The sequence below is a fragment of the Bactrocera dorsalis genome, chromosome 5 (genome assembly GCF_023373825.1).
Source record: "Bactrocera dorsalis isolate Fly_Bdor chromosome 5, ASM2337382v1, whole genome shotgun sequence".
Lineage (NCBI taxonomy): Eukaryota > Metazoa > Arthropoda > Insecta > Diptera > Tephritidae > Bactrocera > Bactrocera dorsalis.
In genome coordinates this window covers 46,800,605-46,824,607 of record NC_064307.1, presented here as the reverse complement: position 1 = coordinate 46,824,607, position 24,003 = coordinate 46,800,605, and the positions used below count along the sequence as shown (strand labels likewise).

The 24,003-nt window shown below is 36.4% G+C and overlaps 5 protein-coding genes across 6 annotated transcripts; 3 read left to right on the top strand and 2 right to left on the bottom strand.

Moving 5' to 3' along the window:
• The first annotated feature begins 1,362 nt into the window (after positions 1–1,362).
• LOC105224263 (40S ribosomal protein S12) lies at positions 1,363–2,317 on the top strand. The gene is made up of 3 exons (XM_049458476.1): positions 1,363–1,521; positions 1,707–1,841; positions 1,911–2,317. Exons 1-3 carry the CDS (start codon positions 1,505–1,507, stop codon positions 2,176–2,178), a joined length of 420 nt encoding a protein of 139 aa, XP_049314433.1. The 5' UTR covers positions 1,363–1,504; the 3' UTR covers positions 2,179–2,317.
• LOC105224264 (zinc finger MYND domain-containing protein 10 homolog) lies at positions 2,201–4,231 on the bottom strand. The gene is made up of 6 exons (XM_011202290.3): positions 3,868–4,231; positions 3,562–3,809; positions 3,225–3,490; positions 3,015–3,166; positions 2,496–2,938; positions 2,201–2,437 (listed from the first exon to the last, which is right to left on the bottom strand). The coding sequence occupies exons 1-6, from the start codon at positions 4,066–4,068 to the stop codon at positions 2,383–2,385; spliced, it is 1,365 nt and encodes a 454-aa protein (XP_011200592.2). The 5' UTR covers positions 4,069–4,231; the 3' UTR covers positions 2,201–2,382.
• Positions 4,232–4,377: 146 nt separating this feature from the next.
• LOC105224262 (Golgi reassembly-stacking protein 2) lies at positions 4,378–6,322 on the bottom strand. Its single transcript, XM_011202287.4, has one exon. It carries the CDS (start codon positions 6,122–6,124, stop codon positions 4,649–4,651), a length of 1,476 nt encoding a protein of 491 aa, XP_011200589.2. The 5' UTR covers positions 6,125–6,322; the 3' UTR covers positions 4,378–4,648.
• Positions 6,323–13,402: 7,080 nt separating this feature from the next.
• Positions 13,403–14,711, top strand: LOC125778884 (40S ribosomal protein S3-like). The gene is made up of 2 exons (XM_049458497.1): positions 13,403–14,161; positions 14,697–14,711. The coding sequence occupies exons 1-2, from the start codon at positions 13,460–13,462 to the stop codon at positions 14,709–14,711; spliced, it is 717 nt and encodes a 238-aa protein (XP_049314454.1). The 5' UTR covers positions 13,403–13,459.
• A 546-nt stretch (positions 14,712–15,257) lies between these two features.
• Positions 15,258–22,533, top strand: LOC105224261 (chitin synthase chs-2). 2 transcript variants are annotated; one of them, XM_011202285.4, is made up of 13 exons: positions 15,258–15,551; positions 15,613–15,851; positions 16,293–16,459; positions 16,547–16,673; positions 16,733–16,933; positions 17,011–17,195; positions 18,253–18,786; positions 18,970–19,186; positions 19,486–20,567; positions 20,630–20,777; positions 20,832–20,980; positions 21,040–21,576; positions 21,895–22,533. In XM_011202285.4, exons 1-13 carry the CDS (start codon positions 15,502–15,504, stop codon positions 22,378–22,380), a joined length of 4,122 nt encoding a protein of 1,373 aa, XP_011200587.2. In that variant the 5' UTR covers positions 15,258–15,501; the 3' UTR covers positions 22,381–22,533. The 2 variants fall into 2 exon arrangements, with proteins under 2 accessions (XP_011200587.2, XP_049314401.1); XM_049458444.1 differs by having other exon boundaries at positions 15,270–15,551; positions 16,314–16,459.
• The last annotated feature ends 1,470 nt before the right edge of the window (positions 22,534–24,003 follow it).

The following is a 24,003-nucleotide window of genomic DNA, read 5'->3' as shown; positions in this document are numbered from 1 at the left end:
AAAAAATATCGGTAACGTACCTATATTACAACCTCTTACTATTTTTAAGTCCTCTTATTTGAATCTCTGTTTTGTCTTTTTTTCTGCCCAAAGTCACTTGTAACAATGATCACTAATAAATACTGAAACAGATGGCAAGTTTGACATACAATCATATGTTATTAAAAGTCTTATTTTGTTCTAATATAGAGGTTACACGATGGGATTCTTTGGAATACCAAAGGTAGAATCAATAATTAAATAATCAAATTAAAACGAAGCCATTAAATTTGCAAGGTCTCCATTTATATAGACAGCTGAGTACTCTTTCTTCTTTGAAACATAGTTGTTTCTACCGCATATACGGTATTTAAAAATAAAACACTTGCTCTTACACTGATGATCTTTCACATATTCACATCGCGTATTTGGATGTGATTGACTCTAACATGATAAAATATGATTTTCCTATTATTCTATTTATTTACGAATTAAAAACGAAAGGCTTTCATTTATTTTCGTGTTTTTTGAGGACCGTTTAATTTAATGGTAGGACCGTCTTATAGAATCGCCGCCGATTCGCCTTATAGCCCTAACTGACGACAGCGCTAATATGCATTAGCGGGCTTAATTTACATTTATTTGGGCATTTGACCCATGTTAAGCAAGTTTGTAATGCACAAAAATTTCGTGCATTTAGCTGAATTTACCGAATTTGAGTAGGCAACACTGCTTATTTTTTGCTATGACAGATGTTGCTTGAAGTTTGTTGCCTCCTTTGCGTTTACAGCATCAGAGGTAAGCGGTTTTATATTGCTAACTAAATTATGTGCAAGTAAACAAATTTTAATATTTTTAGATGGCAGAAAATAAACAACGCACAAATTGCTATAAATTTTTTCAATATTCTTAACTTTTTCGCACACTTTTTCCACATAATTATTAATTATTGCTTTTAATTTCACGCTATTATCTTTTAACGTAGTGAAACGAGTTAAAGAATTTTTTCATTAAATTTATATTGATTTTCCAAAGATCACCAAGATTTCTTTTAATAATTTATCTTATTATTTTGGTTTTACTTTTTTTTAATAAATAAGCAAATTTCTAAATGCACAAGTCTGAAGTCTGTAACTATAAAATTTCAACGCGCATTAGCATTGCTTAAGGCGCATTAATTTTGCTCGTCTGTCAGGGCTATTATAACAGCTAAGTTGTTGATTAGGTCACAATAGTAGCAAAATGTAATCCATTTCTTAACCGAGCACTTTCCGATTTATGGCAGCATTGCTATTAACCCTTGCTGGATGAACGCCACTGAAGTGTAATTTGACATTTCGGCTAAATGAAGTTGGTTGCCAAATTGACACCTCCTTTCTTTCCGGTTGTCAAAAAGGTACGAAAGGAATGAAATTTTTTAGTGGAAGAAAATACAAAATTTTATTGTATTTAATGAAGTGCATCATACTTATAAGGCATTTTTTGTTCTCTTATTTCAGTGCAGAGACGACTCATTTAGTTAAAAATGGCTGACGTTGATGTGTAAGTTAAAAAGGGATTGTTTATTTAAAGACTTATTAAGCCATAGTTTAGGAATCGGTAATAGCGTAGCCAATGCTATTTTAATTACTACTTCTTAAGAATTATTTATGAAACTATGTTGCATGGAAAGATTTATTATGATTTTACACGTTCTGATGTGCTCGATGATATTATTATTTTAATAGTGATGTTCCCTCCGCTGCTCCAGTCATTGGAGACAAAATGGACATTAATACCGCCTTACAAGAAGTGCTGAAGAAGTCTCTTATTGCTGATGGTTTGGTGCATGGTATTCATCAAGCTTGCAAAGCTTTAGACAAGTAAGTTTTAGCAGTGTTTTTTTTTTGTTTTATAGATTCGCAATTAATATTTTTTGTTTATATGTTCAGGCGTCAAGCTGTTTTGTGTATCCTTGCTGATTCAATGGATGAAGATCTTTATAAGAAACTTGTTACCGCACTCTGCCATGAACATCAAATCCCTCTTATCCGTGTTGATTCACACAAGAAATTGGGTGAATGGTCTGGTTTGTGCAAGATCGACAAAGAAGGCAAGCCACGCAAGGTCAGTGGATGTGCTGTTGTGGTCATTAAGGATTTCGGTGAGGAGACACCTGCTTTGGATGTTGTGAAGGAGCATTTACGCCAAAATAGCTAAACGCACTGTGTGTATCCTATTTAAAAAAAACAACAAATATAGTGATTTGTGACAGTAAATGAACACGAGATACAAAAGCCGCCGTGTTTATTTGAGCAGTAAAGTTCTTTTATAAATAAAAAATACTACAAAGTGAAAAGGAGAATTTTTTTAATAAATTGCGATTTAGTAAAGTGGTTTTTAGTTAAACGCATAGTGATGTGTCTATACTTTTATGCAATTTCTTTTGTGTTGTGGCCAATCTTCCTGTTGACATTTTCTGCAAAAAAAAAAAAACAAATTATATATGAAAGTTATATAAAATTTAATAATATTACTTTGAACAGTAGTAAATGTTTTTACAATTGGCGCATTTTTTCACCGCATTAGTGGCACACATTTTACATTTCCTTGTTATTACGCTTTTATTTTCAACGGTAGTGCTGGCTTGTGCTATTTCTGAAGTGTTTTCTTCGATTTCTGCCAGCAAATCTGTATTATAAGCAGTGTTCAAACGTTTAGCTATTTCAAAGATTTTATCCTTATCAGTGCACAGAAATATTTCTTCTTGTTTTTGTGCTACGACAACAAATCCACCAATACGTTCTGCTTCAGCTATGAGTTTTTCTCGTATTTCTGGTAATTCTTCAAGTACTAAATTTGTTTTATGCTTCTGGTTCTCACTAAGATTTCCAGAACCACTTAAATTGCAAAGGTAATGCTTTAACTCAACCAATGGTGGGATTTGGTCTAATAGAGTTTCTTGTAGGAGAGCCTGACACTAAAATTACTTTCGCATTTATAATAAATATTTACAAAATTTTACAAGATTACTACTCATAATGTAAGTATGTCACCTTTGATAAATGCTTCCTGCGTTCCTCGTTTAATTCATACGATGTCATCAAAGATTGGTTAAATAGCAATTGTTGTATGCAGAACCAACTCTGCGCCTCTTGTTTAGATATCTTCGATATATCGGCGCCCTCAACTGTAATCCATTTTTCATCTATAATAATTACGATTTTACTACGAATTATTTTGAAATCAGTATGAATGGCCAATACCGATAAATCGTTGAATGCCTTTGTCGGTTCGTCTTTGCCATGGTCGGAACAATAGCAAATCTGCCATTAGCCAAGGTATATCGTGTGTGACTACCATGCGACGTGAGGCGCTTAACGGTATTGCATCAGCATGTTCTGCAAGGTAGCATAAAATTGATATGCAACGCATACCAATCTTATAAATCAGATCGCGTTTCTGCCGTTCTAATTCTGTCAATACAGCCTCGTCAACGTCAAGTTTGGATTGGTTTTCATGATAGCCCATGCTAATTTACCACGGAAAAATAATTTAAAAAAAATCAGAAACAGCTTAGTAGTGAAAAAATGTTATTTATACCTAACTAAGCCTATTACTTGTGCCACCGCCAGTGCGCAATAGTCAACTAAATCAATAGCTGCATCCTGCAATGCTTCGCATGCACTCACATGAAAAAGGGATGTATCCAATAGAGAAATTACAGCGGCTTCATGAAATAGTACCGTATAGATGAGAAAAGTCGCTGGAGGATTGGGGTCAATCTCAATTAAGTGTGGTAAGACACGAGTCTTCCACAAAAAAACACTGTAGGCTTCATGTATGAGTATCTGCCATGATAAATTAAAAATATAAATCTTTTAAGATGTTAATGGAACACACCATCACCTTCAACTTGTCACGTGAAATAAGAAACTCTTTCACTTCCTCCTCACGATGTTCGCTTGCTTCGAGAATTGCTTGTTGACTTAATTTTATAATCATCTCATGAACATCCAACCATTTTGAGCTGCCTATATCGACCAATTGAAAAGGACGAATACTCTCAACAAAATAGGAAATTTCTTCGGGAAAAACAAAATTAGCCATGTCAACACGTTTTCTGTTCCTCAGTCAAGTTTTTCTATCGTAAATTTTAACAAATGACACTTTCTTTCCCCGTTGCTTGGTCGATTTAGTTTATTATTATGATTTTCTACAGGTTTCTAAGGTGATTGTGAAAATATTATGTTACAGAGAAGTGGTAAAGCTTTCTCCGTCGAGAATAAGTTCCCATGACAGTTGCGGGAACGCTAGCAAAAATGCTCTTATTTATAACAGAGACAGATCATCGTTGTTACTTCATTCTATACAAAACTTTGTACATGTAGTTAAATAAATGTTAATAAAACTCCGATATTATGTATTGTTTGGTTACATACAGTTATTTAGCAATCAATATATTTTCCAAGATTTCGAATCTATTTTTCACATTGCCATTTACATATATAAATTTAATAATTCGTCTTTAACATAATTTTACTAATCATTCTGTCAAACAACTGTAAATATTGTAGACCTTTATAAACAATAAGCAAAAGAATAAAACATATACATACATATATAAAACACATAAAGTTTAGTACAAACATAAAAATTAATATATCTGCATAAGATTCCTTGTGTTTAACTAATTCGCAAATGTTTGTTGTATAGCTTGCATGTGTGTCACGCTTGTTGTTGGAATATTTGCTGCCTGAGGTGTGCCGGTAACGGTTGCATTCGATTCTGGTGCTGACTGTTGGGCATACATTTGTGGTGGCATAGGTGTTGGCTGTGTCGGATAAAGTCCAGCTGTTGGTTGCACTTGTGGATAAGTGGGTACTGTTTGGGCAGATGGATATGATAATGCCACTGGTGCAGTCATATATTGTTGTTGTTGTTGAGTTGCCATTGAATACATTGGTACCGTTGCGGTTGAAACGTATGGTGCATTTGGTGGCAATGTAGCCTGTGCATACGGCAACTGTGGTGCTGCAACAACAGTTGACGTTGTTTGTTCACTAGCTCCGGGTATAAACAAGCTCGCCGGTGGTGGGACATTAGAAACGTAGAATTGTGACGATTGTGAATTGGGAGCAGCAACTGGAGCAGGAAATTGGGAGCTAATAGAAGAAGCGATATTAGACGCGTTAGCTTGACCAATCTGTTGTGCCTCGGTTGTAGTTGTGTTATGTATAGTATCGAAACCACTACTGGCTGTTGAGGGTATCGCATCTGGATTGAAATATGTTTGAAAAACACTTGGCTGTTGCGAAGCTGTTGTTGTTGTTGAAACCGCAATGTTCTCAGAATCAACATTTGCTATTGAAACATCCGTTGGCGCATTAGTTTGTGGTTGTTTAAATGTGTTTGTTAAAGGAGGAACATAAGGCAGCGAAGGTGCTATAACTGGTGTTACGTTTGTCGAAATCGGTGGTATGGTGTTTGTCGTATTCGTTGATTGTACGGGTTCAATGGTAGTGGGAGCTTTGATAACAGAGGCCACTGCCTGTACTGGGATACGATGTAAATATCCATAACCAATACCACAACCCAACGCTCCCTCACCTCCCCAATTAGAATTTGGTTTAATCGTTACCTCACGACATGCATCGTCATCAATATTGTAGACGTACATTTTAAGCGGTTGTTGTTCATGTGATTCGATTAAAGTAAACAAATCATCATTTTCATGTCGTATAGCATCCGCACCAATAACGTAATCGGAATATGCACGTAAACCAGCAATTTCAGCTGGTGAATTGGGATGTACTTCGAGAATGTGCCAAACGTTTTCATTTGCACCCTCAAATGAACAAAAACGTATGCTCACACCTAACAAACCCTGGCCACCCCAATTTTTACTAGGAGTTAATGTAAGTTCACGCACTGTTTGTGTTTTACTTGAGTACACCGTTAATCTTACAGGTTTGTCAACATTTTGACGCAATAATTCCTTTAACATGTCGTTATCCTGATCAAGGCGTGTTCCAGCTATGGCTACAATAAAATCGAAAAAAGCTTCTAATCCTGCCTTTTGGCCAGGAGAATTATCCTGTACCTTCAATACATGGTATCCCTCAGTGCCACCGCCCGGAACCTCTACACTATGGCTTGAACCCATTTTGTTTGATAGAGAAGCGTGTAACTTCTTCAAGCTCTCTCACTACTTGGTGTTATAAAATATGAGTGGATATATATTCTTTATTTGTTTTTAATAGTTCTAAATAAATTTATATAAAATTATCCAAATTTTTAAACACTATTCTGAAGTCTTTGCGTGGCACAATCAAATAATAAGCAAATAATTCTAAAATTTTCCCCTAAATGTCAAATTCAAATCTTGCCATACCATGGAAATCGTAAATAAAATGTATAATTAAATAAGTTATAAAAATAAAAAATTTAAAAAAATAAAATTACTAAAGATAAGAATTAAAGTTCCAGAAATTTATTAATAATCTGAACAAATTGTATTCTTCCATCAAAACGACTTTATGACTTAAATATTAAATGCTTTTGAAGCCAATAAAATATTAGTAAACCATAACAAACGAGAATCATAAAATATCAAAACGCCTATTAACATTTTTGTATCAGTGGTATCACCAAATTATTGACAATCATTTGCAAATGACGTGTACCCTTGATAAAAGTAGTAAAGAAACTACCAGCTGATAAATTCATAAAAATTCACACAGAATATTGTTATGCACAAACAAGCAACCATGTCACATAAAGGGTTCCAGAAAATGCATATTCAAGGCAACTAAATGTAAGTTTTATAATTATCCAAAATTTAACTTCACCATCATCATCAGTATTGAAGATAATCAAAACCCGAATGGAAATCATAAATGAATAACAGCAGCACAACATAAAGTCATAAAATGTTAGTGAATAGAGAAAGCGCAAATCTTAAATTAAATCTTTTTGGGTACTAATTTGTAGTCTTCTTAGTATGTTATTACACACACCAACTTTTGTTGCGGCAATTTTTGGTTTATAGGCGAGGGCGCAACGAGGAGAGGAGAATCGCGCCGAGTTTCCAGTGTTCAGCAACACGCTTTGTGTTCTTATTCGTAACAGTTCGATGCGACGTTTTTCGCATTCGTGTTCTTTCTTTCGTAATACATAGTTGCATTTGCGTATATTGTTTTGAAATTAATATTTTGAATATATTTAAAAAATTTAATTTCATCTTTTGGTAAGTAATTTGCAAATATGTATACAAATATACATAATATAATATAAATATTTTAGAAAATGGAGTATGACGAAAAAATCGAATTAATTAAAGATATTGTGAAATGTATGGAGGAAGCCATACAAATTGATTCAGACGACGGTGAAAAGAGTGATATATGTGAAGGTCTGTTATATAATCTTTGTTTTAATTTTGAATTATAAATAAAATAGGGGTATTCGCTTGCTCTTGTAAAACCCTTGCATGGTGCAAGAATTGCATATATTTCCTCTTGGTGCACCGGCATAACAAACACACGCAGAAAATTATTTGCAATGGCAGTATAAATATGTCAGACCAAAACCCATGTATATTTGCGTGCAATGTCACGCGTAAATATAATTGCAACCCTGTTTTAGCTGTCATTTTACATAAAGGCATATTACGTCGTTAAATTGTTGAGGACGGTAAGTTTTAAATAGATTTTATAATTTTTATTTAAATTATAAAGATTTGTTACAGTTTTTTTGTTAAAAATGAATGTAGAAGTTGCGCCCATTCACAAAAGCCATGCATAACAGTCATTCACGATAAATTGACCGAATCAGTCGCTCATATATCACTAGATTCTGCAATGGGTGCTCTCGTGCCCTTGTATATTTCGGTATAGTATTTAAGAGTCTGCAATCTTGCAAGAGCACCCCTAATGTATTTCTGAATTGACAGAACTGATAAATATATGTGATAGAGTGGCCCAAATACCTATAAGGAAAAGAAACGACAACGGGTTAAAGTAAAGTGAAGGAGAATGAGAAAAAAACTCGAACAGAGTTCCGCAACTCATATGCTAAATACAATGCTCGCGACACGACATGGCACCACGACAGTGAACTGAAAACGGCGTTGTGCATCCTACTACATGAACGCATGTACACAAGACAACATAGCTTTCCATTTTGCATGTACACAATTTCGTTGTGACCATACTAATACCTTGCACTTCAATGAAATTTTAATATATTTGTTCAAAGCGAAATTTTGTATGCAAAAAATAAGTAATTGGTAAATTTATTTGTTTTAAATTATCAATTGTTATTACAAATGGTAAAATAGAGCTATAATAGAGCTATTTTATGCTTTTATTTGTAAAATAACGTCAAGTTTGTAAGAGCTGTGAATAATTTTACATTTTACATATTAGTAGCATCACCACTCTTCTTCCATTCTACTGTCAACTCTACTGTTGTCCTACTATCGTTGTCAAATATAGGAGAATATTGAAGTTAGCGAGAACGACACCCGCCGGCCTGCAGTCGTGTAGTCGTGCAGCTGTCAAAATAACTGTGTCCATAAGAACGTGTGTATTTTAATATTTGACAGATGTCGTTCGTCGTCTGTCGCCAGCATTGTATTCAGCACTTCAAATTGCGCGTGTGAATGTAATACTATGTTCAGACCGACACTTAATCACACGATTTCAGCTGTTGAATGGATTATCCCACTAATCTTAAAAATTTATCAAGATTTCGCCATACAAAAATGACAGTTTCAAATCATTTCAATGAAGTGATTTGGAACTGATCCACGCTAAATCTGTTCGTGCGACTCTGATTCTGCGCAATCTACTTGTCAGCACTGGAAAACTGTTACATTATCACAGCTGATTTAGACACTACAAAGGGAAAAAATGTAAACAAACAAATTTTTTTAAAGCAATGAATCTAATTTCACCTGAAAATCGACCAAGCAAATGAAAAAATGCATCCATTATTTCCATTATATGGAATATTAAAAAAAAGACGGCTTTTATTTCAAAATACTATAGGACAATGTTTTCTTTTGATAAATATTAAGCGATGTGAGTTCTTGAATGACAATAACAGCTGTTTTTCAATCTTTCTAATGGCAGTGAGAACACTGTTAGGTTATGAAATGCTTAAATGTAATCTAATCTTTGAAATTTTCGGTTTGAACATAGTATAATGGGCGACAGCAAAAGAGAATCGCCCGAGAATTAGCAACAAAAGTTGACGCGTGTAATAACAATGCACTTCGAAAAGAGAAATACACCATGCAATGAGGAAATCGAGAAAAAGCCTATTGATATGCACAAATAATATTTTCATACGAATTATAGATGCGTACGCCTTTTTAGATATTGTAACGGATTTCCCGAGTTCATCACTGGACTGCGTCCTTAAGAACGTGTGTATTTTAATATTTGAAAGACGTCGCTTGTAGTCTGTCGCTCTCTATGTGTTAAGCACAATAAGTAGCTGGTCTTTTTTGTTAACCTGGAGTTTCCTAGCTCTGTCTATTGTTTACTTAAGGTTAGCGCACATTTTCGGGAATGTACTTCTAGCGAAACCGCCAAATCGTCAGCGTAGGCCATACCATGTATCCCATTATTTTTTTAGATCTAACAGGAATTTATTCATTAATATCTAGAAAAGTGAAGATAACAGCCCTCCTTGTCCTCCCATCTGCCCGTGAGCATATGTTCAATTAATTTTCTGAGATGAGCAGAAATGTTCAGGTCTTTAAGCATGCCCAGTATGGCCACTGGCTGGAAGTTATTCAAAGCGCCTTCTCTGTCTAAGAATGCAACTAGGGTGTATTATTTAACTTCCAGATAATTTTCAATTTCTGCTACCACTTAGCTTGGTTGCAGCGGTCTCAGCTTACCGCTACTAATACTCGTATATCTACGTATTTCTGGAATCTGTCATTTCAACCCAAGAGCAAAGAGGATCTAAACTTTCTCGTTAAACTATTCACTGAATCTTGCCGGCAAGTATTAAAGATGGTTTGACAAGAAGCGCGTAGCAGGGAAATAATTAGACCCCCATGGTAATCTCCCAAAAAAGAGGTTAGGTAGGGAAAAAAGAGTTCTTTGAAAGAGAACAATCGGTGCATAGCATCGCATACCTTCAAAAGCCAGACCACAGCTGTATGGGTAGTCTTCAGGCCTAGTAATGGATACCCACTTCAGACAAGACCGAGGAGGAGGCATATGTTTCATTCGTGTAGAAATAGTGTCACAAATCATTATATACTGGGCGTAAGATCTTTCAAGTCCTTCAAATCGCCGGGACCAGACGGTTTATTCTCGGCTCAATTAGAACAGTCCCAAAACTACATAACAGCCTGGTTGGTACCCATTCTCAACAGAGGCTACAAGTAAACTATATTCCTTCGTTATGGAGGGAAATCAAGGTGATATATACACTGCTATGAGCAAAAAATAGTAAGACTTTGTTCATCATTTTAAAATTCTTAAATTATTCTTCAAAATCTATGACATCCTCCTCAAAATCACATTGGGCCCAATGCACTTGTGCTAACATTTTTTACAATCTTCGAAATAGTGGTTAAAGCCAATTTCTGAAATAGCCTTCAAAGCGCGTAGCGATTCACATTTAATGTCTTTAATTGACTCAAAACGGTTTCACCGGAGCGGTCGTTTGACTTTGCTGAATATTCCGTATTCACACGGAGCTAAATCTCGCGAATACGGTGGTTGCGGCGAAAAATTTACGAAAAATCAATATTGTATGCAACGGTGCATTATCGTGGTGAAACCAAGACTTGTCGGTCTTCTTTTTACGAATACACTCAAATAGTATTCCTTGTTAATAGTTTGACCGGGGAGAAAGTATTCAGAGTGCACCATACCTCGATAATTGAATAAAATGGTAGTCGGAAAGCATTGTTTTACAGACGATAACGCGATGTTGTTTTCCGAAAAAATTTAGTGAATTTGGAACCAATCGTTTTTTCACTTCTCTTTGGCCAAATGATCTTTCAAAATGGTTTTAACTGACCATTCCGATATTTAAAGTAAGATCTCTGAATGTTAATCGTCGACTCTTAAGCACTAATTCTTTCATTTTATTGACCTGTCGATCAACAGTTGATGTTGATGGCCTCCCTGGACGTGGTTCGTCGTTAATGCGTTCTCGACCCTCTTTGAATAATTTCTACCAATCAAAAAACACTTGGTTGCGACAAACAATTATCACGAATTATTGTCCAAAGCAACGGTGCAATCTTCGAGGAAATTTTTCAGATCGAATCACTATAGTGTATAGATGTCATACAAACTAAAAGATCGGAATTAATTGATTGAATGGAATATTTTGCATGTTTAACAGTTTTAGAGCTTCGGCGCAACCGAAGTTAACGTTTCTTGTTTTTACTTCTAATTTCTTCATTTAAGCTCGCACTTTTTTCGGTAAATACTGCCTCCTGGATTTATTTTTGATTTTCTTTAATAATATTGTTACGATTTTACTGCTTGCTAGTTTACTTTGTTAGGTTCGTATCTCTGGATTGACAAATAAAATCAACGCTGTTTAATTTAATTCAACAACTCTTTATTTCACAACTCGTCTACACTATAGCAGTTTACTCTTAGCACTGATTGATTACGTTGGCGCTGCCACGGCTTATATAGCCACGCACTTCTCGCTGATGCCGACGTGTCCTTCTAGAATATCGCGTCTGGAAATTACCAGAACATACGGCTATACGGCGCCAGACGCAAGCAGACAGTCGCGGCGCCAGACTCAGCAATTGTTTACCTAGACAAGCAGACAGTGCGGCGCCAGATGTCTATTGTTTCGACGAGCAGACAGCCGTGGCGCCAGATGTCTACAACAAGACAAATGCTATTCCATATACCTACAGCTATTGTTCATAATCAGGGATGCATATAGTAATACAAATACAACTTAATACTACTTTTTGTAACACTGCCCTCCACTAAAGCCTAATCGTCCCGATTAGGCACAAATCCTCTTGAACCAAATGGGGCAAGCCTCTCCAAATGTACTACTTTCATTTTACATCGTGCTTTTCCATTTCTTTGTATGCGGTATACCACGTCATTAAGTCGTTTCATCACCATATAGGGTCCTTCCCAGGCTGTCTGCAGTTTCGGGGACAAGCCTTTCTTTCGAAGTGGATTGTACAACAGGACCAGATCACCTTCTTCAAAACCTTTTGAATTTGCCGCTTGATCGAACCGGTCCTTCATCTTATTGCTCATCAGATGCGTATGCTGTCTTACCATTAGATGCAATTCATTCATTTCTTCCTTTAAGGCAGAACAATAATCTCCATCATTTCTTACAGCTGTAGGATTCGTTCCAAACTTAAGATCAGCAGGGAGTCGCAGATCAGATCCGAAAATAATCTTTGCTGGCGTGTAACCAGTTGTCTCGTGCTTCGCTGAACGATACGCCAGCAGGAACATCTGGATGCACTTGTCCCAATTCCGTTGGTCTTTATCAACGATTTTCCGCAGATGTTCTTCGAGCGTTCGGTTGAATCTCTCTACCATCCCATCTGATTGTGGGTGTAACGCTGTTGTCCGTGTCTTGTGGATGCCCAATAATGTACAGACTTCTTGAAAAATGGAAGATTCGAAATTCCTGCCTTGATCTGAGTGTAATTCGACGGGCACTCCGAATCTTGTTATCCAATTTTCTACAAACGCTTCGGCTACTGTCTTCGCTTCCTGGTTTGGTAAGGCATATACTTCTGGCCATTTACTGAAATAGTCCATGACAACCAGTAGATATTTGTTTCCGGCCGTACTGGTTGGGAACGGACCTGCAATATCCATTGCGACTCGTTCAAATGGTGATCCCACGTTGTACTGTTGTAGCCTACCGCGACTTTTGGCTTTAGGACCTTTAGCTGCCATGCACTCTACGCAATTACTTATCCATTCTGCTATGGAATCTCGACAACCGATCCAGTAGAACCGTTGTTTAATCTTCTCTATAGTTTTTGTTATTCCAAGGTGCCCTCCACTAGGTCCATTGTGATATTCTTTCAATACTTTTGGGATCATGGACTTCGGTACTATGATCAGCAGACGAGAATGTTTGCCATCTTCGCTTTCCCAGGTACGATGAAGGTATCCATTAACGAGGTTTATGCTGTTCCATTGGGCCCAATATGCTTTTGCAGTTGGACTCTCGCTACTTATTTGTTCCTTTGGTGGTCGTACCCCATTTTCTTTGGCCATTACCAGCTTTGCAAGATCAGGGTCCTCCAGCTGATTGATTCTGATGCGGTGAGGAGTCCAATCATCTTCAGGTTCTATATTCAGTAATCGCACGTCGATTATACCTTCTTTTCCTTCTGATTTGGAGCAATGTTTACATTCCAGTGGACAAGGGCGACGTGATAATGCATCCGCATTTTTGTGGTGAATCCCCTTTCTGTTTGACCACGTTCCGTGCGAGACGTTTTTAATACAAAATGAGCCTTAATATCTCGAAAAAACGCAAGTTCGTTGCCGATGGCATGTTCAAGGCTGAATTGAACGAGTTCTTGACTCGTGAACTCGCCGAGGATGGTTACTCTGGAGTTGAGGTTCGCGTTACCCCTGCCCGCACTGAAATCATCATCATGGCCACCAAAACACAACAAGTGTTGGGTGAGAAGGGTCGTCGCATTCGTGAGTTGACTGCTATGGTACAAAAGCGTTTCAATTTCGAGCCTGGTCGTATCGAATTGTACGCCGAGAAAGTGGCCACTCGTGGTCTGTGCGCTATTGCACAGGCTGAGTCTTTGCGTTATAAGTTGACCGGAGGTTTGGCGGTGCGTCGTGCCTGTTACGGTGTATTGCGTTTCATTATGGAATCCGGTGCTAAAGGCTGTGAAGTCGTTGTATCCGGCAAATTGCGCGGTCAACGTGCCAAGTCAATGAAATTCGTTGACGGTCTGATGATCCACTCTGGTGATCCATGCAACGATTACGTTGAAACAGCTACCCGTCACGTCTTGTTGCGTCAAGGTGTATTGGGTATTAAGGTGAAAATTATGTTGCCCTACGATCCCAAGAACAAGATCGGCCCCAAGAAGCCACTGCCCGACAATGTTTCGGTTGTGGAGCCAAAAGAAGAGAAGATTTACGAAACCCCTGAGACAGAATACAAAATCCCACTTCTGACACCAATTGTTGCGAATTTACTCTTGCTAGTTTACTTTGTTAGGTTCGTATCTCTGGATTGACAAATAAAATCAACGCTGTTTAATTTAATTCAACAACTCTTTATTTCACAACTCGTCTACACTATAGCAGTTTACTCTTAGCACTGATTGATTACGTTGGCGCTGCCACGGCTTATATAGCCACGCACTTCTCGCTGATGCCGACGTGTCCTTCTAGAATATCGCGTCTGGAAATTACCAGAACATACGGCTATACGGCGCCAGACGCAAGCAGACAGTCGCGGCGCCAGACTCAGCAATTGTTTACCTAGACAAGCAGACAGTGCGGCGCCAGATGTCTATTGTTTCGACGAGCAGACAGCCGTGGCGCCAGATGTCTACAACAAGACAAATGCTATTCCATATACCTACAGCTATTGTTCATAATCAGGGATGCATATAGTAATACAAATACAACTTAATACTACTTTTTGTAACAATATAAATAAATGAATATTTACTCAGCAGTAACAAAATATTTTAAATTTTATACATGTTACAGATGTATATTTTCTAAATTCTTTTCACTTCCATTACATCCTTGTTGTGTTTGCACCAATTTTAAACTCCTGCAAGGTGTTGACACAGAGTACGAGTACATATGTATGTATAATGGTTTTGTTCACTAACGGTTCTGTGAAAATTAATCAAAATAGATAAAGAATAATTATAGTATATACCAAAATAATCAGAATGACGAGATGAGTTGACTTATTAGTGCAAACGATAATTTGAGTAAAATTTAAGATATTTTAATGAATCTTGACACACGTGTTCATTGGCACTCAGAGGAGGATTTAGATGAGTTTCTAAATCAACCAAACTTAATCAGAATAAGTCCTTTCAGCTCCTCTTAAGGAAGTATGAAAATCGGATGATGTTCACGACCACCCCATATATAACAGTTATGTTGAAAACTGCTAGGTACTAAAAAAACCATTGCTCACTATGTTAATAGGTCAGAATTAATAGATATAATAGCATTAATGACTCAAATATATTATATTATTAAACTATTTTGACTATTATTGCGTAGCTTTAAATACTCGCCTTTAAGCAGTGCTGAAAGAAGTTTTTCTCGTGTGCAATTCTGCTCTTAGCATTTATCACAACTGCAAATATTGATTTCTTTATCAATAAAATGTTTTGTAGTGATCATTTTTCGATATTATCAATGCACCTGATAATAATTGATGAATCAGTTTTGCCTTAAATGTTGAACGTGAAAGTCATTTTGAGAGAATAATTGTTCACATTTTAAATCAAACATAATAGAAAAATAGGTGTACATAAAAAAGCTCATAGTTATGAATAGCTACACTACAGAGTGTAATGATGATGGCTATATTAAAAATCGGTATAATTATAGAAAAAAACAAGTTTCAATTTACTTAAGTTAATTTTTTATTGAAAAACAGAAAATCAAAGGACAAGCCACCTCTATGGGACACTTTCCAAGATCCCCCATCAAGAAGGGCGACAGGATCGGCAGCGAGTTGGGCGAAGTTAGGATGTCTTTTGAAGTTTTTTAAGTTGCTAACATATGTGTTTGTCTTTGTTGTGGTTCTTGGAACTGCCGTAACGTCTAAGTTATCATTGCTAATGATGGTAGCGCAAGCTCGTGCCAATGCTCATGTGAAGATTTGCAACACTATGGGTATGTAAAAATCATTTTTGATATTAGTGCCTAGATACGTTCCATGAAACTTGGCCGTAAAATGAAAAGACGTATTTTACTCTAATTTCAAAAAATACAAATTTTTAAATAGGATTATCATTCAAAATGCATTTTTATATCTTTATTTCATTTAAATCAAAAATACATACATAAGTACATAACAAGTAAATAAATTAATTTATAAAATAATGTCGGATTCCAAAATCCAACAATAATATGAGTATATGTATGTATGTATAAACAAAAGTGAAACAACTTCACATTGGATAAAATATGTATGTATCATATACATATAGAATTTTTATATTCTTGCAATATACTACTATTTCTACAGAGAATAATAACCTAACGGTAGTTTATATCACCTAAAACTAATCAAGATAAGAACAAAATATACTACTTCTAGATAATATTTTGCAGATGAAAATGGTTTGTTTACAGCATTTTTGCCCAAGGAGGAACAGTATGCATGGCTTTGGGCTCTGATCTTTGCATTTTCGGCCCCTGAGGTATTTACATTTTTTCGAGCTCTGCGAATTTGCACTTTCAAAGACGTAAAATCTCCCACTTGGACGGAGGTTATGCTGGTGTGTTTTTATTATTATAATATTGTATTTGTAACTAAGTGCAAGAGTAGAAACATTTAAATTTCCATATGCATAATTTTGCTTTAGGTTATATTATTTGATGTTCTACACACGATTGGTTTGGCAATTTTACTCTTTTTCGTAATGCCTCAACTGGATTCAGTTCGCGCATTGATGCTTTGTAATGGAGTTTGTTTCATACCAAGCATCTTAAGTAAGCTCCCTGCTTCAAATTGTTAAAAATCTTATTTTCTTTATATTTTTCTACAATAGACCTCGGATTCGAACATCATTTCACTTGGAGATCTGTTTGTCAATTAATAATAAGCGTTTCGGCATGTGTTGCTCAACTGAGTGCCTTTTTGGTGTGGCCATTATTTTCAACAAACTTGCGGTTACAAATAATCGCCCTCCCATTAATACTTGTTTCGATGCGTTGGTGGGAAAATTACATTACTTCATATAGTTTCGTTGGTTTGTAATTACATATTTTCATTCCATCGTTAATATAGAATTACTAATCTTTATTTTAATTTGATATGACTTTAAAGCGCAAATATTGCAAACGGTTCGCCGTAGTCGTTCTAGATATCAGACATATCTTTATCTTTCGCCAGCAAAAATTATTGTCTTCTCTATGCTTGGATTTTATCTTCATGGTCAACCTCTAACCGAATACTTCTCTTGTTTCATGGAAGCATGGCAGTCGCATGATATATTGGTGTACCGAAATACGGTGAGTGAAACTGAGAATTGGGACCAATTCAAAATAAGTTGGTAGTACTGTTTGCGACATCTATGCTAAATTTCACGTCAAAAGATTCATTCGTATTTGAGATACGCGTCGTTTAGTGAGGCTCTAAAAGTGAATTCTTCGATTTTTTACTATGTCTGAATTTATTGAACAAAGAAGTGCGATAATGCACCTTCTCATACTGCATTGGTTATTCGTGATCATTTCGCCACATTTTCATCCAATATCGCGCCGCAACCAACACATTCGCCTGATTTACCTTCGAGTAACTTTTGGATATTCAGCAAATTCACATGACCACTCCGAGGACACCGTTATGATTCAATTGAGGATATAAAAGCTGAATCGAAGATGATGGCCACGACGGTGGATTTTTCCAAGTGCTATGATGACTGGAAAATTCGTTGGCATAAGTGTATTGCAGCAGTCCCCACCCGCTGAAGGAGATAAAATGACCAAATTTACCTTTCAATTTGATCAAAGTGGTATAAGTTACATATAGCATGTAACGTATAGTATATGCAACTGCATTGCCCATCTGTCCGAATTTTTCTTACGAGCTGAGTGTGTACATATTGCACAAATACATTATCGTATCAATTATAAATTATATATACAAGTAATTATTCCAATTTAAATTTATTAACCCTTTCAGCCCCAAAGTTGCTTATACTTAAGCAACTCTATATACATATGTTTGACATCGTTTAAAAAGTCCTTTGGGGCTTTATTTTAGATCCGCGTCTTTTTAACTTGTAATGCTTCACAATTCCGTTTTATTGCACTCGAAGTGGTATTAAGAATTTAATTTCGCACTTTACCATATAATAAAGGCGCTCATAATTGATTGCTGAATATTGAATTTTCATTGTGTCTTTGTAAAGAGAATGACACATAGAGGTGTCTGCATTTTTGTTTAAAGTCTGAAGAATCCCCTTAAAAGTTAACTTAGTTAACACTTAAGTTGTCCATTATCATGGCAAATATCCGGCAGTTCAGTTTAAAGTAAATTTTAATTTTTATTTTTTCTTTTCAATAGGTAGCGAATGAATCGATCTTTCCTGTACGTAGTCCGAATTATTCATCACGAATTTTTAAAATATCAACCAATGCTAATACAGTTATTTACGTTTTATTATTACAAATATGTTCGTCATATTTATGTTATATATTTGCGAAATTTGCTTGTAAAATAAAAATACAAGAATTTAGTTTTTCTCTGCCATTGAACTTGGTGGGGCCTGCTTCTGTTGCCGTTGCTATGTGGCTGACAACTTTACAAGGCGTCAATGTTTGTGCTTTTCATGCATTTGTTCCTGATTATATGGGACTAATATTAAGTGACCATAATAACTTATTCGACACAATTATCTCAGATAAGCTTTGGTTGTGGCCCTTATGGTGGCTATCTCAACTTTGGATAACTCGACATATTTGGCGGCCGCGAAATGAAAAGAATGCACCTACAGAAAAACTGTTTATATGCCCGTGGTATTGCGAATTTTTGGTGGATCAATGTATATCAATGAATAGGCGAATAATAGATTTCAATGATGACTACGTCACGAGAAAGGTAAATAAATATATTTTAATAAAAAAAAAAATAATTAAATTTATGGAACTCCCTTTTTTACAAAACGAGCATCATTAATAAATACTTTTTGGACAATAAGAATAAATTAAAGAAAGTTTTTTTACAACATTTAAAATTATAATTGGAAAGCTTGTAATTCGTCTTTATTCTGACGTCTTTAAGGTGGACTCAACGCAGTCCAATTTGCCGACATATATAAAGGAAAGCGACAAAATACCACAGTTGATTGTGTGTGCAACAATGTGGCATGAAAATCAAGAAGAGATGATGGAGTTCCTAAAATCAATTGTGCGACTGGATGAAGATCAATGTGCACGGCGTATGGCGAAACTTCACATCAATGGTGGCAAGTCCGATAATGAATACTATGAGCTGGAAAGTGAGTACTTCTGTATCTATTTATTATCTAAAATTATTGATGGACAAAACCAGGTCAAAGTCAGTTAGAATCATGTAATGTATGGAATTCTTCAATTTAAATATGGAATTGCTTAATAATTAAGTAAAGTAATAGTTATTTCTGCATCTACATTTAATTCTTTCTCTTCATTTGCATTCATTAACATTTCCTGCTAAGAATTTGTATAGTATGTTAATATTTCGTTATAATCAAATGCTTTTGCTCTGGAATGTAAGAAAGTTATAAACACTTGAATTTAATGTGCTATTTTACTTTAGCCAATATATTTTTCGACGACGCGTTTGTGCTGGATGAAAAGCTGTGCGAGAATTCTCGAAATCCCCCAATGAATGAATATGTAAAAACTTTAATTGTCAGCATAGAGAAGGCATGCTTCGAAGTATATGGGGTCAACATGAAGATTAAGTCTCCAGTAAAAACCGAAACTCCTTATGGTGGTCGCCTCGTATGGACATTACCAGGTCGATCAAAAATGATAGCTCATCTAAAGAACAAAGATAAAATAAGACATAAAAAGCGTTGGTCTCAAGTCATGTACATGTACTATTTACTTGGTTTCCGCATTATGGAAATTGAAGATGTATCGGCACGACGCAAAGCGGTTATTGCTGAGAACACATTTCTTTTGGCATTGGATGGCGATATTGATTTTCAGCCTCAAGCCGTACATCTTTTGATTGATCGCATGAAAGCCATAGACGAATTGGGCGCTGCTTGCGGCCGTATTCATCCAGTCGGTCGTGGACCTATGGTCTGGTATCAAATCTTTGAATATGCGATAGGTCATTGGCTGCAAAAAGCTACGGAGCACGTAATTGGTTGTGTACTCTGCAGTCCCGGTTGTTTTAGTTTATTTCGTGGTAGTGCACTAATGGAAAATAGTGTAATGAAAAAATATACCACGGTATCGAGTGAGCCCATGCATTATGTGCAGTACGATCAAGGAGAAGATCGTTGGTTATGTACATTGATTTTAAAACAGGGCTTACGTGTAGAATATTCAGCTGCATCGGACGCATATACTCATTCACCCGAGATGTTCAATGAATTCTATAATCAACGACGACGTTGGGTTCCCTCGACAATTGCGAACATTTTTGATTTGCTTTCGGATGCGGACATGGTCGTGAAGAATAATAGTTCAATTTCAACGCCCTACATTGTTTATCAGGCCATGCTAATGGTTGGCACAATTCTGGGTCCGGGCACTATATTCTTGATGATGGTGGGTGCTTTGGTAGCTGTTTTCAACACAAGTATTTGGAGCTCATTCTTGTGGAACTTCGTTCCTGTGTTTTGCTTCATTCTGTCGTGCATTTATTTAAAACAAAAATTTCAGGTAAATTACACTCTAATATATCTTATTATTATGATTATTTAAGAATTTATTTTCAATTTTAGCTATTGCTTGCCTTTGTAATAAGTTCCTTGTATTGCTTGGTGATGATGGCTGTATTGATTGGCATAATTATACAGATGATAGACGATGGACCTTTGGCACCGGCCTCCTTATTCTTCCTTCTGGTTTTTATGCAAATTTTCATCGCTGGTATTCAAGTTACTACCCAATTAGATAACAATTATTTACATTTCCTATTTGTAGGCGTAGTGCATCCCCAAGAAGTCGGCGCTTTAATATGCGGTTTCATCTACTACATCACCATTCCTTCTATGTACATGCTTCTTCTTATCTACTCAGTTTTTAATATGAATGATGTTTCATGGGGTACAAGAGAAGTGACAGTAAAGAAGGTATTGTCATTACAAATTCTCGAAGTTATATGCAGTTACGTAAACTTAATTTTTACAAGGATGACGATATTGGTCTAGTACCTGGTGATGATGTTGAAGATAGTAGTCGAGAGTATTTACCTGGTTGGGTCAATGATCCCTTATTAGTTGATTCAGAATTGGGAGAGATATCGCTTAAAGAAAAACGTTTTTGGAAAGATTTAATTAAGCTATATTTGCGTCCATTGTTTCATACGAAGGATAAAAAGGCCGAGATTGCGGAAAGTTTACGCGAATTACGTAACATGTTTGCTTTTGCTTTTATAATGATAAATTCAATATTTGTTTTAATTGTCTTCTTGCTCCAATTGAAAAAAGATTATTTACATCTGGAATGGCCAATTGATCCCACAGATTATATTACATACGATGACACAAATTCCCAGATTTACATATACCGACGTCATAAGGAATTAGATCCAATCGGATTATGTTTTGTGATTTTCTTCGGATTGATCTTGGTTATACAATTTATTGCAATGTTTTTTCATCGTTTTGCTACCGTTTCACAACTTTTAGCTACCACTCAGTTAGATTGGTTTCGAGCACCAAGTACCGTAAGTATTATAGTTCTTAGCCTTTTCCATTATCATCAAAACCACGCGAAGGCAAGTCTCTAAACGAGTACTTACGGCGATTTCACGATATTCTCATTAATTTTTAGTATAATATTAATTAATGCTGTTATCATGTGCGTACATACTTAGTAGCATAATGCTATATTGGAAATATTTCCAACGATTTGACCCTAATAAATAAATCACATATTCTAAAAAGTCGAATATTTATATCACAATTGAATCATTATCTAGCCGAAAATAAATAATATAATAAATATTTTGTTAAGTTAAAATTATTAAATTTTATTATTTTAGATTACAGATGAAGACGCGGCACAAGAAATACGCGGGAATGCCGTTAATATCGCTCGACAGCTACAACGGCCGAGACGATTCGATGATGATGATGAGGATTCGTCCGATGGCGAAGACAATTTAAATGGCGACGACAGCAACGACAAAAGCAATAGCATGGTTCGTCGGCATACAGTCTTTAAGTTGCACGAAAGCCGGAATAAAACACAACCAGATTATAGTGATTTGCCACGAAACTTTGAACGACGGTTTCTTGGTGAAGACGAGTTAAAGGTTAAACACATTTCGATGAGTAGAAAATCACAGATAATGTTAAACGAAAAACGTTCTGTGGCAAAACGACGTCTAACAGAGCAAGTGAAGCGTAATACTGACTTTAACAAAAACCCTTTGCCCTTTGTACAGACGGGTTATGTAAATGCAGCTTTTGATCCACCTCTTGATATAATACCTAACAACATGAACGGGGATTGGTCGAATTCTTAAAGTATTACATATTTATTGAAGTTCTTCGTGTTTACAAAGACGACTTGAAAATGAAATTGTGACAATAAAATTGGTAAAATATATAAACATATTTCATAAATATTATGCAAAAATAGTGCCTATTTGAGTAAATAAACCGATTTGATCAAAAAACCTAAGAAGGTAGGCAAACGTTTCTATTTCTTATCTTATGAATCGAAACGTTGCAGTTTTATGTTATGTTGTTATTCCATTGATTTAAAAATATTTAAGTTTTGTTACAAAATATGATTGGTCCCAATACTCTGCTGACTTCTTGATACGTATGCGCAATCCAAAAGTTCACACTCCTTTTCAATACTAAGCGCAGAGAGAAAAGTTTTTTTGTTCGATGAGTTTTCATGGGATTTTGGAGCCATTCTGATATTCTCGTTTCATGCATTCGTCTTCCTGTATAGACATCAACTGCGTCAAACTTATTTTGGGTTTATTGTTAACCCTTTTTAAGGTATTTTTGATTTGTCACTTTTAAAAGCTTCAATACTTCTATTGTGCTTTTCTTTTTCGATGCGGCTAATTATGTATATTATATCCATATATGAGTCTAGAATCGAAGGAGCTTTTCGCTGGATCATCATCTTCCATGCGAAACACGTGGCCTAGCCAGCTTATTCGTTAAATTTTGTGCGCTTACCTATGTATATCCACCCCGCCGTATAGCTCATACTGTTCGTGGTTTCATCTTCGATACTCAACGGTCACGCGGGCGACTCCAAAGATTTTGCCAAAAAAAGTTCTTTTAAATGTTTTCCTAGTGCTTTCTCGCCTCGCAAAAACGCAACGCATGGCAAACGCAATAAGGACTACGAATTGGGGGCATGCACCTGGAATGTCCGGTCCCTTAATTGAGAAGGTGCCGCTGCCCAGCTGGTTGATGTCCTCGTAAAAATAAAGGCTGACATCACCGCCGTCCAAGAAATGCGATGGACGGGACAAGGACAGAGACGAGTAGGTCCTTGTGGCATTTACTACAGTGGCTATATAAAGGAGCGTAAGTTTGTTGTGGGATTCGTGGTGAGAGAGACACTCCGTCGCCGAGTACTATCATTCACTGAACGTCTAGACACAATCCGCATCAAAGCGAGGTTCTTCAACATATCGCTGATTTGTGCCCACGCCGAGACGGATGAGAAGGACGATGTGACCAAAGATGCCTTCTATGAGCGCTTGGAGCGCGGATATGAGATCTGCCCCCGCCACGATGTCAAAATCGTGCTTGGCGACTTTAACGCCAGGGTGCAAAGAAGGTATCTTGGCACTACGGTCTGTAGATTCAGCCTCAACAACGAAACCTCCTCAAATGGGTTGAGGCTGATCGACTTCGCCGAAACCCGAAATATGGTTATCTGTAGTACTAGATTCTAGCATAAGAAGATTCATTAAGCTAAAGTGCTTGGCGACTTTAACGCCAGGGTGCAAAGAAGGTATCTTGGCACTACGGTCTGTAGATTCAGCCTCAACAACGAAACCTCCTCAAATGGGTTGAGGCTGATCGACTTCGCCGAAACCCGAAATATGGTTATCTGTAGTACTAGATTCTAGCATAAGAAGATTCATTAAGCTACCTGGCTGTCTCCGGGTCGA

What these genes read in the sequence shown, in the direction of transcription:
- LOC105224263 (XM_049458476.1), top strand. An exon ending in GCTTGCAAAGCTTTAGACAA is followed by an intron (nt 1,842 to 1,910) that starts GTAAGTTTTAGC and finishes TTATATGTTCAG; the next exon opens with GCGTCAAGCTGTTTTGTGTA.
- LOC105224264 (XM_011202290.3), bottom strand. Translation starts at nt 4,068, where the DNA reads ATGGCTAATTTTGTTTTTCCCGAAGAAATTTCCTATTTTGTTGAGAGT. An exon ending in CAAGTAATAGGCTTAGTTAG is followed by an intron (nt 3,491 to 3,561) that starts GTATAAATAACA and finishes GTGGTAAATTAG; the next exon opens with CATGGGCTATCATGAAAACC. An exon ending in AACATTTACTACTGTTCAAA is followed by an intron (nt 2,438 to 2,495) that starts GTAATATTATTA and finishes TTTTTTTTGCAG; the next exon opens with AAAATGTCAACAGGAAGATT.
- LOC105224262 (XM_011202287.4), bottom strand. Translation starts at nt 6,124, where the DNA reads ATGGGTTCAAGCCATAGTGTAGAGGTTCCGGGCGGTGGCACTGAGGGA.
- LOC125778884 (XM_049458497.1), top strand. Translation starts at nt 13,460, where the DNA reads ATGAGCCTTAATATCTCGAAAAAACGCAAGTTCGTTGCCGATGGCATG.
- LOC105224261 (XM_011202285.4), top strand. Translation starts at nt 15,502, where the DNA reads ATGAATAGCTACACTACAGAGTGTAATGATGATGGCTATATTAAAAAT. An exon ending in GATGGCTATATTAAAAATCG is followed by an intron (nt 15,552 to 15,612) that starts GTATAATTATAG and finishes ATTGAAAAACAG; the next exon opens with AAAATCAAAGGACAAGCCAC. An exon ending in TATGCAAATTTTCATCGCTG is followed by an intron (nt 20,778 to 20,831) that starts GTATTCAAGTTA and finishes TCCTATTTGTAG; the next exon opens with GCGTAGTGCATCCCCAAGAA.